This window comes from Ursus americanus, chromosome 20 (genome assembly GCF_024610735.1).
Source record: "Ursus americanus isolate L20-20 chromosome 20, mUrsAme1.1.p, whole genome shotgun sequence".
NCBI classification, from domain to species: Eukaryota; Metazoa; Chordata; class Mammalia; order Carnivora; family Ursidae; genus Ursus; species Ursus americanus.
This window is the reverse complement of record NC_142146.1, coordinates 27,091,840-27,110,053: the sequence shown is the minus strand read 5'-3', so window position 1 is coordinate 27,110,053 and position 18,214 is coordinate 27,091,840. Positions and strand designations below refer to the sequence as shown.

The window sequence follows — 18,214 nt, the reverse complement described above, 5'->3', positions numbered from 1 at the left end:
CTTTGCTTTTTAAAACATAAGTGAATGCTTTATTACTTAAGATTATTATTTCCTTGAATTGGGATCTCTAAAGCCTTGTTACAATCCCAATAAACTCAAGCTTTGTTTGCTACAATCCTAAAGAAACTCAAATTGCCAAAGCAGGATAACTATCAAAAAAGTCACTTGGCAACTAACAAAAGAGAATTTGAATATAGTATCGTGAAATAAAAGGCTTCAATAGATGGCTACTAGGGAGAAGAAAGATGATTATCAAAAACAATTTTAAAAGCCTGAGCTATCTGTATATATTTTTTAACATTACAAATCAAGAAACAGGTTTACTTAGATGCCATTCAAATTATAGTATTGTCTAAAAAAATCAAAACATCTAAAATGTTTCTAAGGTGGTAGACCGAAGACTATTAGAAAATACGGTTAGGTATAGCTCTTAACTGTTTCACACACAAAAATTTATCTTTTTAAAAATAATTACAGTATATATTATATCGCAAATAATAGTTATGTTTAACTAGTTCTAATCTGTCTGTGTGACCAACTATATCAAATTTTAATTTCATTGTTCTTTATGAATTTTAAAATGTTCCTTATGTAAGTAAATTTAGACAGTCTGCAGAAACCAATGCAAAAGCACCATCCAGTGGTAAAAGATGAAAATTACAATTTATACAATGATCATACAGCAAAAGTAGTTAAATTTGTGACCCTGCATTACCAGGAAAGAAAAAACAAATAAGCCATATGATACTGATGGTGTCTGCTATTTGTTACCATTTTCCCAATTAAATCTTATCCTTACTATCTTAAGTTTGACATTTTTTTCTTTTTCTGCCTTGCATACCCATCATTCAAATCCTTGACTGAATTAGGAGTATTTCAAGACTCATCCAAAGCTTTTACTGAACCAATGGTTAGAAAATTATTTATTTTTATCTTTAATTTTTTTTTGAAGATTTTATTAATTTTTATTTGAAAGAGAGAGGGAGTGCACGCGCGAGCAAGAGTACATGAAGGTGGTGGAGGGGAGACGGAAAAGCAGACTCCCAGGACCCTGAGATCATGACCTCAGCCAAAGTCAGATGCTTACCGACTGTACCACCCAGGCACCCCTAGAAAATGATTTATAAAGAACAGAAATAATGTTGTATAAGGGGATGAATTTCCAGTGGGATTCCAGTCAGCAAAAGCCATAGGATAACAAAAAAGGAGAGGCATCCTATGTGAGTTGTTTTTTTTAAGTGGTAATTTAGTAGACAATTATGAAAGGTCAGGTAAAGAGTCACAACTGGTTAGTTCACAGAAAATTCAAAATTTCTCCAGAGTATGAATCTTTAATGTCACCAAAATTATTCCATTTGGAAGAACAAACCTAATAAATGTTTTCCCAATAAACTGTTCCCCTCCTACCAGAATACAGATGGATAAAATTTTTAAGCTTTCAGCTTAAATAGCATTCTAGTCATCTTCTCTTCTTTAAAAAACAAAAAAAGTTTAATAAATTGTAACAAAACCCACTAAGGGTGATTTTTTTGTTGTTGTAAAACAACTTTGCATCAAGTCTATTTAATATCAAATGATATTACCATTTAGGATTAAAAATATTTAACAAGAAGTACAGCAAGTTGAAACCTGATGATGGTAAAGAAGCCAATTACTGAGCCAGACGTTTTTCCTTTCTACACAACCTTTCAATATGTTTTAATTTCAAATAAGAAGCCTAGCAAACAACGCCAATGGAATCAAACTAGCTTATATTGTCTTCACAAGTGCCTCCAGTCTAACACCCCTAGATTTTATGAGATTTTTAAACTACTTTCACTAAAAACATAGGAATCACTATGTAACTGAGGTTCCCCAGTGATACTGAATGGCTGATGTTTACAGAGTGCACCACAAACATATTACACATAAGAAAATGAGCTATGAGCAAGGTGACGCATACAACTGAGTAAGAGAAGAATGAAAACATCTAGTAATTTACTAGTTTAAAAAAAAACAAAGAGAAAAAACTAACCGCAGTACCATAATATTCAACTGTTTCACATTCTCTTCTCCAAACTACAACACAGAGATCACAGAAATAAATCTTCAATTAGATTTTTAAGCATCTCCACTAAAAATCTATTTGAATTAAATTGTTACAATTAAGTTTTCCAGGAATACAGGGACCACCACACATAAACAAAATGTCTACAACAAAGGATTTTGGCTCTCAGGAAGGATTCGCATATAGTTATGTAGAATGGAGAAAAGCTATGCTTAATTTACGAGGAGGCGTAAATACCAACAAACTAATGAATTACAAGAGCTGCCTATATTATCGCAGAGAGACTACTGGAAAATAACCTACCATAATAGGAATTCCCATACTATTTTCCTCTGGTAGAAGCAGTTGTATTGCTTCAATTTCAATCTCAGGCCTGTAGCAGAAAACAGATATCAAATGCAAGAATATGCTGACCCTAGAAATGAAGAGCTAGGTTACAAAAATAACTAGCACCTTAACAAAGCACTGAATTATTAGGTAATATTCAAAATCTTACTAATTCAGAAGTTTTATCCTTCTGTTAAGAAAGAAAATTACTAATCTGTGTAACAAGGCAGAGTTTTTATAAAGCTGTTCTTTAAACATGAACCAATCAGAAGAGACTCAAAAAGTGAAGTCTGAGTCAAAACTGTCTGCAATAAGACATTTCATTATTCAAACAAAAACAAAAACCCAAAAAACAAAACCAAGAAACTGTTCGAATATAAAGAAACTGTTCGAATATATTCACTATAATATAATCAAATGCTTCCAAGGGGATGTGTCTATAAAGCATAAAATATTCAACTACATAATTTCTGAATATTTAAAACATGTTCATTTTAGAAATGTATAAATTTAAGAAATCACAATATCTCCCAAATATAACACTGATAATTATTTTCTGTAAATGTACTTTTTAAAAAACTGTGATAATACACTATTTTGTAACTTACTTCTCCCCATCCCCCTCACTTAACTAATGTAGACCTTTAACCATCTCCTTAAATATTCCTCTATTACACTTTCAATAACTATGTAACATTAAATTAGAAAGTATCATCTTATTGTATTTAACCAATTTTCCTAAGATTGAAAATCTGGGTTGCTTCTATTTTTTTACACTCTTATATAATAATTTTTCCAGGATAATATCCCAATTATTTTAGTAAAATGGCTTATCTTCAAATAAATAAAATTAGGCCTAAAATATTATGGAGCCATCATTCTCAGGTACCATAACCCAGACAGAATAAATGTCAGAATTAAATTCCCTATATAAAAGTATATTGTCAAATACATTTCTTATTAGGTCTGAGTTATCAGTTTTTAATCATCTTTGTCATAGTGATTTCCACTATGTTCTAATGTCTTTTGATAAGTTAAAGAAGATAGAAACCAGCCTATATACTCTGGTAGAAGAGTTCTAAATGAATTAGAATTTGTTTTTTTCTTCTCTTGTCAAAACTATGAATTAACCTTGTCAGAACAATAGTAAAGGGGCCTTATGTTTAGTATGTCTTTTACAGTATTAACGTAACAGACATAGTAATATTATTAATTGGCCATTTGGTGGCAGTAAATACAAAGAAAGACACTTCTATCTACAACTAACACAAAGGTAGTTTTCTCTGAGTCATGTATTTTAAACAAGAATTTCAAATGAAAAAACTGGTGCTTTAAAGGTTTTAATGTTGTATTTTAATCTTGTTAACAGTCAAGCCCAAAACAATACCATAATCAAATTCGTGAATAACTGATTAAAAATAGTCTTGTTACTATATATTTACCAATACAATTTAATTGCCTCAAAAACTGCCAACTTCTTGATGCTTCTCAAACATGTGATTACAATAACTTTCCTCTGTACTAAAATCAACATTTCATGAAAAAATTACATTTTCTAACTGTAAGCAAATCCAGCTAGTTTAGCCTCCCCCCACCACAAATACTTATTTAATAATTATTTGTTAATAACTATTTATGTGCTAAGTGCAAGGAATATAACAGTGAACAAGAGAAACAGTTTCTGACTTCATGAAGCTTACACAAAGTCCCTCACAGATTCCTTTTCCCAGACTTGCAATATAGAGTAGTGAAAGACCAGCTTGAGAGCCTAAGTATTACACAAATATATATAATACAAAAATATTAGTTTCCTTCCACATATAATTTACAATAAAAAATTACACAAAAAATTGGAGTAGGAAATGCAAGAATTTTTTTGTATTATGATTTCCTTAATGTCTTTCTTCTTTTAAAATATCAAGTTATTTCAAAACGAAATCTACAAGACACCAAGTGACTGAAAAAATGTCACATCAAAATGAACAATGTACAGAATGTATTTTCACATAAAATTATCACATATAAAAGCATGTCAAACTTCTTAGTAAGTTACAGTAATCACTGCCGAATGTCTTATAGTCCAAGATACCAAGAAGCATACTTCTTGGTAAGAAGTAAGATTACAAGTAATCTTGGTAAGCTAAGATTACAAGTAGATTCCAACTGAGATTAAATTTGTGCATATATTGACAGACCCACCACAGAATTAAACACATCTGAATGTTGTAAAGACCCTGTCTTCCACAGAGAGAGTATCTCCTTCAATGGCAGTGGTTGTATCCCATTTACATCAGTATTTCCAGGCTCCATGCTTATAAGCACACAACAGTGATGAACAATTTCTCATGCACGAACATTTCTCACATTGATAATTCGACAGAAAAAATTAATACTGGCAATTTCACATAGTCCAACCTAACACCAATTATTCACAACATTAGTTCCTTGAGGGCAGGCACCAGTTCTCATTTCCCCCCAAATGCTCATCTTCTATTAAGAGAGAAAGATAAGTAAAAAGTAAACAGCAAAGCAATGCATTAAGTTCTTTGAGGGAAGTTCATGTGTGGGGGGCACAGACATGGTGCACTAGTCAAGGAATGATATCAGGAAAACTGGAAGCCATCTGGAAAATAAATTCTTAGGATTCCTTTGCTAAGTGATCACTATACTGAAATGTTTGTGTTAAAAGAACTATAAAAGTACTCAGAAACCACTGACTGATTTCTCCCTAAGGCGAAACAAGGCAGGGATGTCTGCTCTCACCAAGTCTGATATTCAATATCATATTGGAAGTCCTAGCCACTGCAATAGGGCTACAAGAAGAAATAAAAGGCATAGAATTTAGAAAGAAAGAAAACTGCCTATGTTAGCACACAACACGATTATCTATGTGGAAAATGCCATGGAATCTCTGAAAACATTTTCATATCTAGTAAGGTTTAGCAAAGTCGTGGAATACAATTATATTTGCACATACTAGCAATGAACTCAAAGAATTTAAAAGCATGGCATTTAGGGGCGCCTGGGCAGCTCAGTCATTAAGAGTCTGCCTTCAGCTTGGGTCGTGATCCCAGGGTCCTGGGATCGAGCCCCGCATCGGGCTCCCTGCTCCACAGGAAGCCTGCTTCTCCCACTCCCACTCCCCCTGCTTGTGTTCCCTCTCTCGCTGTCTCTCTTTGTCAAATAAATAAATAAAAATCTTAAAAAAAACCCAAAAAACCATAGCATTTGTAGCAGCACCCCAAAACCTAAGGCATAAATTTAACAAAATATATGCAGAATCTGTATGCTAAAAACTAAAACAATGCTGAAGGAAATCAAAGACCTAAATAAATGAAGAAAGATACCACGTTCATGGATTGAAAGATTCAATACTGTTAAGATGTCAATTTTTCCACATTAAAACTACAGATTCAATGCAATCCCAAAGAACCTTTGGTATTTATAGAAATTAATAAACTGACTCAAAAATTTATGTGGAAAGGCAAAATTTATATAGAAGACCAAAGCAGTATTTAAAAAGAAGAATAAAGTTGGAGGAGTCATACTCCTAGAAAGCTACAATAATCAAGACAGTGTGATACTGCAAGAGAGACACAGAATCTGATGAAATGGAACAGAAGAGTCCAGAAATAGATGCACACATATATGGTCAAGTGATTTTTGACTAAGGCACAAAAGCAAGTCAACAGAGAAAAAATAATCTTCCCCAAAAAATGGTCTGGAACAACTGGAGAAGCCACTGGCAAGGGAAAAAAAAAACACACCTCCAGCTAATATCGAACACAATAAATGACTGAAAATGGGTCACAGATATAAACATACAATCTGAAACTATAAAATTTCTAGGAAAAAGACACAGGATGAAATCTTTGTGGCTTGGAATAGGCAAAGATGTCTTAAAGACAATATCAAAAGTACAATCCAGCGATATAAATATTGATTTATTAAAATTCATCAAAATAAAGAATTTCTGCTCTTTGAAAAAGATCATTAAAAGAATGAAATTTACAAGCCACAGAATGAGAAAATCCTCACAAATCAGATGTATAACAAAGGATTTATATTCAAAATAAAGAACTCATATAACATAGTAACAGAAAAGCCCAATTTTTAAAATGGGCAAAAGATGTAAACAGTTTGACACTTCACAAAAGACAATACACAGACATTAATCACTAAGAAAATGCAAATTAAAGCACAATGAGATCCTATTACACACCTAGTAGAATGACTTTTAAAAGAAATGACAATACTGAATGCTGGAGAGAATGCAGAGCAATTACAATTCTCATACATTACTGGTGGGAATGCAAAATAGTACAGCCAGTTTGGAAGACGATTTGGCAGCTGCTTATAATCATACATATAGTTAACATAATTCAACAATTCTATTCCTAGGTATGAATCCAGTAAAATAAAAATTTATGCTCAGAAAAAATCTTGTACATGAACATTTATATTGGCTTTATTCATAACCTCCAAAACTTGGAAATAACCCAAACATTCCTCAACTAGAGAATGGATAAATAAGCTGTGGTAAATTCATATACTAGAAAATGATTCAGTAATTAAAAAAAGAAGCAATCAATGACTTAAACACACCTACAACATGGGTAAATCTTACATGCATTATGCTAAGTGAAACGCTGTATGCTCAATGATTCAATTTCTTACGACCCTCTCCAAAAGGCAAAACCTTAAGGACAGAGAAGAGATAAGTGGTTGCCAGGACCCGGGAACCTCAGGAGGGGATGAATACAAAAGGGCACAAATCAATTTTTAGGGATAATGGAAGTGTTTTATATCTGGATTCTGGTAGTCATTAAATGCATTTGTAAGATATCACAAAACTGTACACCAAAAAGGATAAATTTTATTATAGCAAAATTACACTTTTTAAAATTTTATTTGAGAGACAGAGCGTGTGCGAGCTTTAAGATTTTAATTCATTTATTTGAGAGAGTGCACATGCACCTAAAGCAACGAGCTGGGGAGAGTGGCAGAGGACAAGGGACAAGCAAGACTCCCTGCTTGAGCCCAGGACCATGGGATCATGACCTAAGATGAAGGCAGATGCTTAACCGACCGAGCCACCCAGGCACCCTGCTAAATTACACCTTAATAAACACAGAGAAAAAGTATAAAAGTACTAGAAAAAGCCACACAACAGTTTTATTAAAATAATCTAATAGGGAAGACACAAAAATTTAGAAAGCCATACAAAATTCATAAATCTAACTATTTAAAAACATTAAATTTCTACACTGAAAAAGATATAACCACAAAGTAAAACAAATGATAAACATAAGAAAAAGAAATAACCATTCCACTAAAAAATAGGCAAAGAATAGAAACAACCAATTCATAGAAAAGGAAGCAAAAATGTGTAAACATATACAGATGCTCAACTTTGTAAGAGAAATTCGTATTAAAACTACATGTATAAACCACTGTTCATCTCTCAAACTGGCAAAGATCAAGAAGTCTGAAACTATTTGGGTTCTAGACTGAAATAATATATTAATATAATCTCTGTGGGAGAGCAATTTGTCAATATCTAACCAAACTGTGAATGCATATTCTACAGACAGATCCCGGATTATGTATTTCCATATTTTTAAATGAAAAAAGCAGGTTACCTTTAGACTCTTACCTTGGAGTCTATACAGTGCAGACTGTATATAGAGAAAAATATATATTTGCTTTTATTTGCACATAGAAACAGGAAAGGTACAGAGGAAAACATGGTTATTCATTTGGAGTGGGTTGCACAAGTTTTTACTCATCGGACTCCAAGTGGGAGAAAGATTTCTCAAGTATAGCTCTATTGGTTTTGAGTATTAAATCATGTAAAGGTTGGAAAAGAAAGGGGGAGGAGGAAGACAAATTTACCTTTTAGTTGATATATTTGCACATGAACAAAGCAATATATGTAAAGTGTTAATAAAAACTTTGTCTTGTCTTTGTACTGGATACCTGAGAGCTTCTAAAACCTACCAATTTCCTGAGTGATACAAATGTCTTAGTTATTCACAGTGAGCCCCTAGGACCATATCTGGGTTAATGCTAATGAGGCAACTCATGGTAGTCCCCTAGATTGTTACAGATTGAGGTTGGCCATGCTGGAAAGAACAATCATGTGATAAGAGGGTTGAGGCTGTAAGCCATGTTCTATTAACCTGACCATCTGACCCCTAGGGAGAGGAACAGGGCTAAAGATTGAATTTAATCATATAACCAATGATTCAACCTATCATACCTATAAATTAAATCCTTGATAAAAAGTCTTGACACTGAAGTTCAGTTGAGCATCAACATGCTAGGAGGGTGACATGTCCTGAGGACAAAGAAACTTTTGAGTTTGGGGCCCTCTCAGACCTCATCTTATGTGTCTCCCTTTTACAGGTTCAGATCTCTATAAGAAAACTGTAAAATAAGTATAGCACTTTCCTGAATTCTGGATCATATGGTTCTTATCCTTTCTTTTATTTATGTAGTGTATCACACTGATTGATTTATGGATGTTGAACCAAACTTACAGCCCAGGAATAAATCCTACTTGGTCATGGTGAATAATCCTTTTAGTGTACTGCTGGATCCTACTGGCTAGTATTTTGGTGAGAATTTTTACATCCATGTTCATCAGGGATATTGCTCTGTAATCCTCCTTTTTGGTGGGGGTCTTTGTCCAGTTTTGGAATCAAGGAAATGCTGATCTCATAGAGTTTGGAAGTTTTCCTTCCATTTCTATTTTTTGAAACAGCTTCAGAAGAACAGATAATATTTCTTCTTTACATAATTGGTAGAATTCCCCTGGGAAGCCATCTGGCCTTGGGCTCTTGTTTGTTGGGAAATTTTTGATTACTGCTTCAACTTCCTTGCTGGTTATGGGGTTGTTCAGGTTTTCTATTTCTTCCTGGTTCAGTTTTGGTAGTTTACACGTTTCTAGGAGTGCATCTATTTCTTCCAGATTGCCTAATTTGCTGGCATATAGAAGTTCATAATACGTTCTTTTTTTTTTTTTTTAAGACTTTATTTATTTATTTATTTAACAGAGAGAGAGAGAGAGACAGACAGCCAGCGAGAGAGGGAACACAAGCAGGGGTGGGAGAGGGAGAAGCAGGCTCCCAGCGGAGGAGCCTGACGCGGGGCTTGATCCCAGAACTCTGGGATCACGCCCTGAGCCAAAGGCAGACGCTTAATGACTGAGCCACCCAGGCACCCCTCATAATACGTTCTTATAATTGTATTTCTTCAGTGTTGGTTGTGATCTCTCCTCTTTCATTCATGATTTATTTATTTGGGTCCTTTCTCTTTCCTTTGGATAAGTCTGGCCAGGGGTTTATCAATCTTACTCTTTCGAAGAACCAGCTCCTAGTTTTGCTGATCTGTTCTACTGTTCTTTTGGTTTCTTATTTCATTGATTTCTGCTCTAATCTTTATTATTTCTCTACTCCTGCTGGGTTTAGGCTTTATGTGCTGTTTTTTCTCCAGCTCCTTTAGGTGTAGGGTTAGGCTGTGTATTTGAGACCTTTTCTGTTTCTTGAGAAAGGCCTGTACTGCTATATACTTCCCTCTTAGGACCGCTTTTGCTGCAACCCAAAGATTTTGAACAGTTGTGTTTTCATTTTCATTTGTTTCCATGAGTTTTTTTAATTCTTTAATTTCCTGGTTGACCCATTCATTCTTCGGTAGGATGCTCTTTAGCCTCTATTGAGGTCTTTCCAAATTTCCTCTTGTGATTGAGTTCAAGTTTCAAAGCATTGTGGTCTAAAAATATGCAGGGAGGGGCGCCTGGGTGGCACAGCGGTTAAGCGTCTGCCTTTGGCTCAGGGTGTGATCCCGGCGTTATGGGATCGAGCCCCACGTCAGGCTCCTCTGCTGTGAGCCTGCTTCTTCCTCTCCCACTCCCCCTGCTTGTGTTCCCTCTCTCGCTGGCTGTCTCTATCTCTGTCAAATAAATAAATAAATAAATAAATAAATAAATAAATAAATAAATAAATAAAATCTTAAAAAAAAAATAAAAATATGCAGGGAATGATCCCAATCTTTTGGTACTGAGACCTGATTTGTGACCCAGGATGTGATCTATTCTGAAGAATGTTCCAGATGCACTAGAGAAAAAAGTGTATTCTGTTGCTTTAGGATGGAATGTTCTGAATATATCTGTGAAGTCCATCTGGTCCAGTGTGTCATTCAAAGCCCTTGTTTCCTTGCTGCTCTTCTGCTTAGATGATCTGTCCATTGCAGTGAGGAGGGTATTAAGTCCCCTACTATTATTATATTATTGTTGATGTGTTTCTTTGATTTTGTTATTAACTGGCTTATATAACTGGCTGCTCCCATGTTAGGAGCATAAATATTTATAATTGCTAGACCTTCTTGTTGGATAGACCCTTTACATTATGATAGAGTGTCCTTCCCTTATCTCTTATTAGTCTTTGGTTTAAAATCTAATTTGTCTGATATAAGGATTGCCACCCCAGCTTTCTTTTGATATCCATTAGCATGATAAATGGTTACCCACCCCCTCACTTTCAATCTGGAGGTGTCTTTGGGTCTAAAATGAGCCTCTTGCAGATAGCATATCAATGGACTTTGCTTTTTTATCCAATCTGATAACCCTGTGTCTTTTGATTGGGGCATTTAGCCCATTTACATTCAGAGTAACTACTGAAAGATATAAATTTAGTCCCATTGTACTGCCTGTAAAGTTACTGTGTATTGTCTCTGTTCCTTCCTGGTCTACATTACTTTTGGGCTCTCTCTTTGCTTAGAAGACCCCTGTCAGTATTTCCCATAGTGTTGATTTGGTTATAACAAATTATTTTAGTTTCTGTTTGTCCTGGAAGCTCTTTATCACTCCTTCTATTCTGAATGACATCCGAGCTGGATAAAGTGTTCTTGACTGCGTATTTTTCTCATTTAGCACCCTGAATATATCATGCCAGTCCTTTCCAGCCTGCCAGGTCTCTGTGGATAGGTCTCCTGCCAATCTAATGTTTCTACCCTTGTAGTAATGTTAGACACCTCTTGTCCCAAGCTTCTTTCAGGATTTTCTCTTTGTCTCTGAGATTTGCAGGTTTCAGTATTATATATGCTGGGGTGTTTCCCCCCCCCCTTTTTTTTTAATTTTGGGGGGGGGGGTTCTTTGGCCTCCTAGATTTCGATGACTGTTTCTTTCCCCAGATTAGTAAAGTTCTCCACTATAATTTACTCCAATATACCTTCCACCCCTCTCTCTCTTTCCTCTTCTGGAATCCCAATTATTCTAATATTGTTCTGCTTTATGGTATCACTTATCTCTCGAATTCTCCCCTTGTGATCCAGTAGTTGTTTATCTCTTTTTCTCAGCTTCCTTATTCTCCATCATTTGGTCTTCTATATCACTAATTCTCTCTTCTGCCTCATTTATCCTAGCAGTTAGAGCCCCCAGTTTTGATTGCATCTCATTAATAGCCTTTTTGATTTTGACTTGGTTAGATTTTAGTCCTTTTATTTTTCCACAAAGGGATTCTCTAGTGTCTTCTATGCTTTTTTCATGCCCAGCTAGTATCTTTATAATTGTTATTCTGAACTCTAGTTTCAACATCTTACTTATGTCCATACTAATTAGGTCCCTGGCAGTCAGTACTGCCTATTGTTCTCTTTCTTGAGGTGAGTTTTTCCATCGAGTCATTCTTGCAGAAAGTGGCTGCTTTTCTATTTGTAGAGTTGCAGCTATTCTCTTCTTAGCTATCCTGTTGAGTTCACAGGTGTTCAGAATGATTTGATAGCTATCTAGCTGAATTCCTGGGACCAGACGAAACTAAGGTCTCCTACTTCTCCACCATCTTGGACTCCCAACATGCTTTCATGGTAAAATCACTCAACAAACTAAAAGGGAGCTTCCCTGACATAATAAAGGGTGCTTACAAAAAACCCACAGCTAACATCATAGTTAATGCTGAAAGACTCAAAGCTTTCCTCCTAAGATCAGGAAAAAGACAAGGGACACCCACTTTTGCCACTTACATTTAACAGTGTTCTGGAAGGCAAGAAAAAGTAATAAAAGGCATCCAAATTAAAAAGGAAGAAGTAAAACTATCTCTTACTTGATATGATCTTATATATAGAAAATCCTAAAGAATCTAAAAAAAAAAAAAAAGGCCTGTCAAAACTGATGAACAAATTCAGCAAAGTTACAGAATATAAGATCAACTCACAAAATCAGTTCTTTCCATACACTAGCAATTAACAATCCAAAATTAAAAAACATAATTCCACTTACAATAGCATCAAAAAGAATAAAATACTTTGGAATAAATTTAACCAAGGAGGTGCATGCAAGATTTATACATAGAAAACTATAAAACAGTGCTGAAAGAATAAAGAAATCTTAAATGGGAATTCTTCCTGTGTTTATGGATTGGAAGACTTAATATTGTTAAGATGGAAATATTCCCCAAAGTGATCTACAGATTCAATGCCATTACCATCAAAATCACAACAGCCTTTTTTGGGGGCAGAAATGGAAAAGTTGATCTTAAAATTCATATGGAAATAAAAGGGACCCAAAATAGTGCAAACATTCCTGTTAAACAGGAACACAGAAAACTCACACTTCATAGTTTCTTTTCTTTTTTTTTTTTAAGATTTTATTTATTTATTTATTTGACAGAGAGAGAGACAGCCAGCGAGAGAGGGAACACAAGCAGGGGGAGTGGGAGAGGAAGTAGCAAGCTCCCAGTGGAGGAGCCTGATGTGGGACTCGATCCCAGAATGCTGGGATCACGCCCTGAGCCGACGGCAGATGCTTAATGACTGAGCCACCCAGGTGTCCCCACACTTCATAGTTTCAAATCTTATTACAAAGCTACAGTAATCAAAACAGTGTGGTACTAACATAAGGACAGATAGATACATAGGTCAACAGACTATAATTCAGAGTCTGAAAATAAACCCATACATCTGTGGTCAATTAGTTTGGATAAGGGTGCTAAGACTACTCAATGGGAAAGAATAGTTTCTTCAAAACTCAGTGCTAGGACAACTGGATATCTACTTGCAAAAGAATGAAACTGGAACCTCACCTCATGACATTCAAAAAAGATCAAAGACCTAAATGTAAGAGCTAACGCTGTAAAACTGAGAAAAAATTTCATTTTTAAAAAATTTTTATTTATTTAAATTCTAGTTAGTTAACATACAGGGCAATATTCGGGTTTTAAGGGTAGAATTCAGTGATTCATCACTTACATACAACACTCAGTACTCATTACAAATGCCCTCCTGAATAACCATCACCCATCTAGCCCATTTCCCACCCACAACCCACCATCAACCTTCCGTTTGTTCCCTATCATTAAGAGTCTCTTATGGTTTGTTTCCCTCTCTCTCATTTTATTGTATTCTCCCCTCTCCATATGTTCATCTGCTTTCTAAATTCCACATGAGTGAGATCATATAGTATTTGTCTTTCTCCGGCTTATTTCACTCAGCAATAATACACTCTAGCTCCATCCACATCACTTCAAATGGCAAGATTTCATTCTCTTTGATGGCTGAGTAATATTCGTGTGTGTGTGTGTGTGTGTGTGTGTGTGTGTGTGTGTAAACACTTCTTTATCCATTCATCTCTCTTTATAGTTTGGCTATTGTTGATAATGCTACTATAAACATCAGGGTGCATGTACCCCTTTGAATCTGTTTTTTGTTTGTTTGTTTGTTTGTTTGTTTTTAATCCTTTGGGTAAATACCTAGGAGTACAATTGCTGGATCATAGGGTAGTTCTATTTTCAATTTTTTAAGAACCTCCATACTGTTCTCCAGTGCGGCTGCACCAGTTTGCATTCCCATCAACAGTGCAAGAGAGTTCCTTTCTCTGCATCCTCACCAACACCTGTTGTGTCTTGTATTAATTGTAGCCACTGTGACTCATGGGAACTGGTATCTCACTGTGGTTTTGATTTGCATTTCCCTGCTGATGAGTGATGTTGAGCATCTTTTCATGTATCTGTTAGCCATCTGAATATCTTCTTTGGAAAAGTGTCTTTTCATGTCTTCTCCCCCATTTCTTAACTGGATTGTTTTCTGGGTGTTGAGTTTGATAAGTTCTTTATAGATTTTGGATACTAACCCTTTATCAGATATGTCATTTGCAAATCCGTAGGCTGCCTTTTAGTTTTGTTGACTGTTTCCTTCGCTGTGCAGAAGCTTTTTATCTTGATGAAGTCCCAATAGTTCATTTTTGCCTTTGTTTTCCTTGCCTCCGGTGACATGTCTAGTAAGAGGCTGCTACAGCCAAGGTCAAAGAGGTTGCTGCCTTTGTTCTCCTCTAGGATTCTGATGGTTTCCTATTTCACATTTAGGTCTTTCTTCCATTTTGAATTTATTTTTGTGTATGGTATAAGAAAGTGGTCCGGTTTCATTCTTCTGCATGTTGCTGTCCAGCAACCATTTGTTGAGGAGACTGCCTTTTATCCATTGAGTATTCCTTCCTGCTGCATCAAAGATTAGTTGACCACAGAGCTGTGGGTCGATTTCTGGGCTTTCCATTCTGTTTCATTGATCTATGTGTCTATTTTTGTGCCAGCACCACACTGTCTTGATGACTATAGCTTTGTAATATAACTTGAAATCTGGAATTGTGACACCTCCAGTTTTGCTTTTCTTTTTCAGGATTGCTTTGGATACTTGGGATCTTTTGTGGTTCTACACAAATTTTAGGATTGTTCTAGCTCTGTGACAAATGCTGGTGGTATTTGAATAGCCATTCCATTAAATGTGTAGATTGCTTCTGGCAGTAGAGACATCTTAACCATGTTTGTTCTTCCAATCCATGAGCATGGGATGTTTTTTTTTTCATTTCTCTGGGTCCTCTTCAATTTCTTTCATAAGTGTTCTGTATTTTCAGGGTACAGATCTTTTACCTCTTTGGTTAGGCTTATTCCTTGGTATCTTATGGGTTTTGGTGAAATTGCAAATAGGATTGATTCCCTGATTTTTCTGCTGCTTTGTTACTGGTGTATAGAAATGCAACAGATTTCTGTACATTGATTTTACATCCTGCAACTTTGCTGAATTCATGTTATTAGTTCTAGCAATTTTTTGGTGGAGTCTTTCAGGTCTTCTACAGGGCATCATGTCATCTGCAAACAGTGGAAGTTTTACTTCTTCCTTGCTGATTTGGATGTTGTTTATTTCTTTTTGTTGTCTGATTGCTGAGGCTAAGACTTCCAATACTGTATTAAATAGTAATGGTGAAAATGGACATCACTATCTCGTTCCTGATCATAGGGGAAAGGCTCTGTTTTTCCCCATTGAGGATATTAGCTGTGGGTCTTTCATATATGGACTTTACAATGTTGAGGTACGTTCCATCTATCTCTAGTTTGTTGAGGGTTTTTATCAAGAATGGATGCTGCATTTTGTCAAATATTTTTTCTGCATCTATTGAGAGGATCATATGCTTCTTAGCTTTTCTTTTGTCAATGTGGTGTATCATGTTGATTAATTTGCAAATATTGAACCAGCCCTGCAGCCCAGAAATAAATCCCATTTGATTGTGGTGAATAATTCTTTTAATGTACTGTTGAATTCAATTTGCTACTATCTTGTCGAGAATTTTTTGCATCCATGTTCATCAGGGATATTGGCCTGTAATTCTCCCTTTTAGTGGGGTCTGCCATATAGAAATGACTGTTTCTGGTTTGTCTGGTTTTGGAATCAAGGTAATGTTGGCCTCGTGGGAGTATGGAAGTTTTCCTTCCATTTCTAGCTTTTGGAACAGTTTGAGAAGAATAAGTATTACATCTTCTTTAAATGTCTGGTAAAATTCCCCTGGTAAGCCACCTGGCCCTGGACTTTGGTTTGTTGGGAGATTTTTGATTCAATTTCTTTGCTGGTTATGGGTCTGTTCAAATTTTCTATTTCTTCCTCTGTTTCAGTTTTGGTAGTTTGTATGTTTCTAGGAATCTGCCCATTTCCTCCAGACTGCCCAGTTTATTAGCATATAATTTTTCATAATATTCTCTTAGATTGTATTTCTGTAATGTTTCTTGCTTCATTGATCTGTTCTACTGTTTTGTTTGTTTCTATATCATTTATTTCTGCTTTAGTCTTTATTACTTCCCTTCTGCTGGCTTTAGGCTTTATTTGCTATTCCTTTTCTAGCTCCTTTAGGTCTAAGGTTAGGCTGTGTATTTGAAACTTTTCTTGCATCTTGAGGTAGACCTGTATTGCAATATACCTCCCTCCTAGGACTGCATCCCAAAGGTTTTGGACTGTCGTGTTTTCATTTTCATTGCTTCCATGTACTTTTTAAATTTCTTCTTTAATTTCCCGGTTAACCCATTCATTCTTTTTGTAGAATGTTCTGTAACCTCCATGTATTTGTAGTCTTTCCAAACTTTTTCTAGTGGTTGACTTCAAGTTTCATAGCATTGTGGTCTGAAAATATGCATGGTATATGATTTCAATCTTTTTGTATTTGTTGAGGGCTGATCTGTGACCCAGTATGTGATCTATTCTGGAGAATATTCCACGCGCACTTAGACAAAATTATAGAGTAAATTTCATCACATTGGATTTGGCAAGGTTTCTTAGATATGACACCAAAAGCATAGGCAACAACCCAAAATTGACAAATTGGACTTTACCAAAATTAAAATTTTTGTGCTTTAAAGAACACTATTTTAAAAAGTAGGAAAATGCCCCCCCAAAATTAAAAACTATTTGCAAATTACGAATCTGATAAGAGTCTAGTATCCAGAATATATATAAAGTATTCATACAACTCAACAGCAAAAAGACTAAATGATGGTTTTAATGAGTCATGTTCATATATGTAAAAGCATCTAGCATAAAACACTGTGCTAAATTCAGAAAGGTCATAAAACTGCATATATTCTCTCTTTAGAATTATGTATTATTCATTCCAACAGTTACTGAGTTGTTACTATGTGCTAGGTGCTGCCAACAAAGAAATAGCACAGCATTGTTCTACAGGATTACAGTTTAGTAAAGGAGACAAACACATACCCAATGTGTTTATGATAGAAGGATACACAATCACAACTGAAAAAAGCCCATGCCTATAAAGGGGCACAGAGAAAATGTTTATAATTAATGAAATATGTCATATAATCACAGAGAAAGCACAACTATCCTAATATAGTAGAGTAAGATGAACTGAGTATGTGCACGTGCATGCATACTGTCAGATTATTACTTCTGCCAGGAAGACGTCACAGTTTTTAAACAAAAAGGAGTTTACCAAATGAAGGTAAAACAATATTTTTAATAGGAGAACAGGATGCAGTTAGCCAGGATACAAAACAATAGAAAGTGACACACTATGGATGGAAATATAAACTGATACACCTCAGCAGGGGGCAGCTGACAAAAGCTAGCAAAATTGTAAACGTACATCCCATTGAAAAAGATCTCCAAAACAAATCAGTTGGGGGGTAAAGTACACAACAATCAAGCCCCCTTGTATGTAAAAGAGGGAGGGAAATAAGAACATATTTGTTTATGCCTCCTTGGCTTGTGTACTGCAAAATCTGCATCATCAATACCCACCCCCTTCCATAGTCTATTCTGCATCATGGGGCAGAAGTCTGGAACTACCCTTCCCAGACTCCCTTTCCCCTAAACGATTCAAGGCTAGCATCTGCCAATGAGGAACACTCATACAAGATTTAATGAACAGAAGGAAGAGCTATTATTGTTTGATGGCAACTGTGGGAAAATGCATGGGCAGACAACAGGCATAGGTCTGAGTAGCTGCTGCATAAGAATCATCCACTTTTTTCCAGACTCAGTATTGTACAATGTCAATTTTCCAAATTAAAT

The 18,214-nt window shown here is 35.4% G+C and overlaps 1 protein-coding gene across 6 annotated transcripts in view; it reads right to left on the bottom strand.

Moving 5' to 3' along the window:
* The window catches only part of ANKRD28 (ankyrin repeat domain 28), a 201,453-nt gene that overhangs the window by 141,094 nt on the left and 42,145 nt on the right, over window positions 1-18,214 (bottom strand). For 2 of the 6 annotated variants that reach the window (XM_045791700.2, XM_045791702.2), the window contains one exon: window positions 2,351-2,420. The exons of 3 other annotated variants lie outside the window; for them this stretch is intronic. In XM_045791700.2, coding sequence (XP_045647656.2) covers window positions 2,351-2,420 — 70 coding nt within the window. Of the gene's footprint in view, window positions 1-2,350; window positions 2,421-18,214 lie in introns of those variants that run through there. One more of the 6 variants, XM_087870179.1, reaches the window with a different exon arrangement.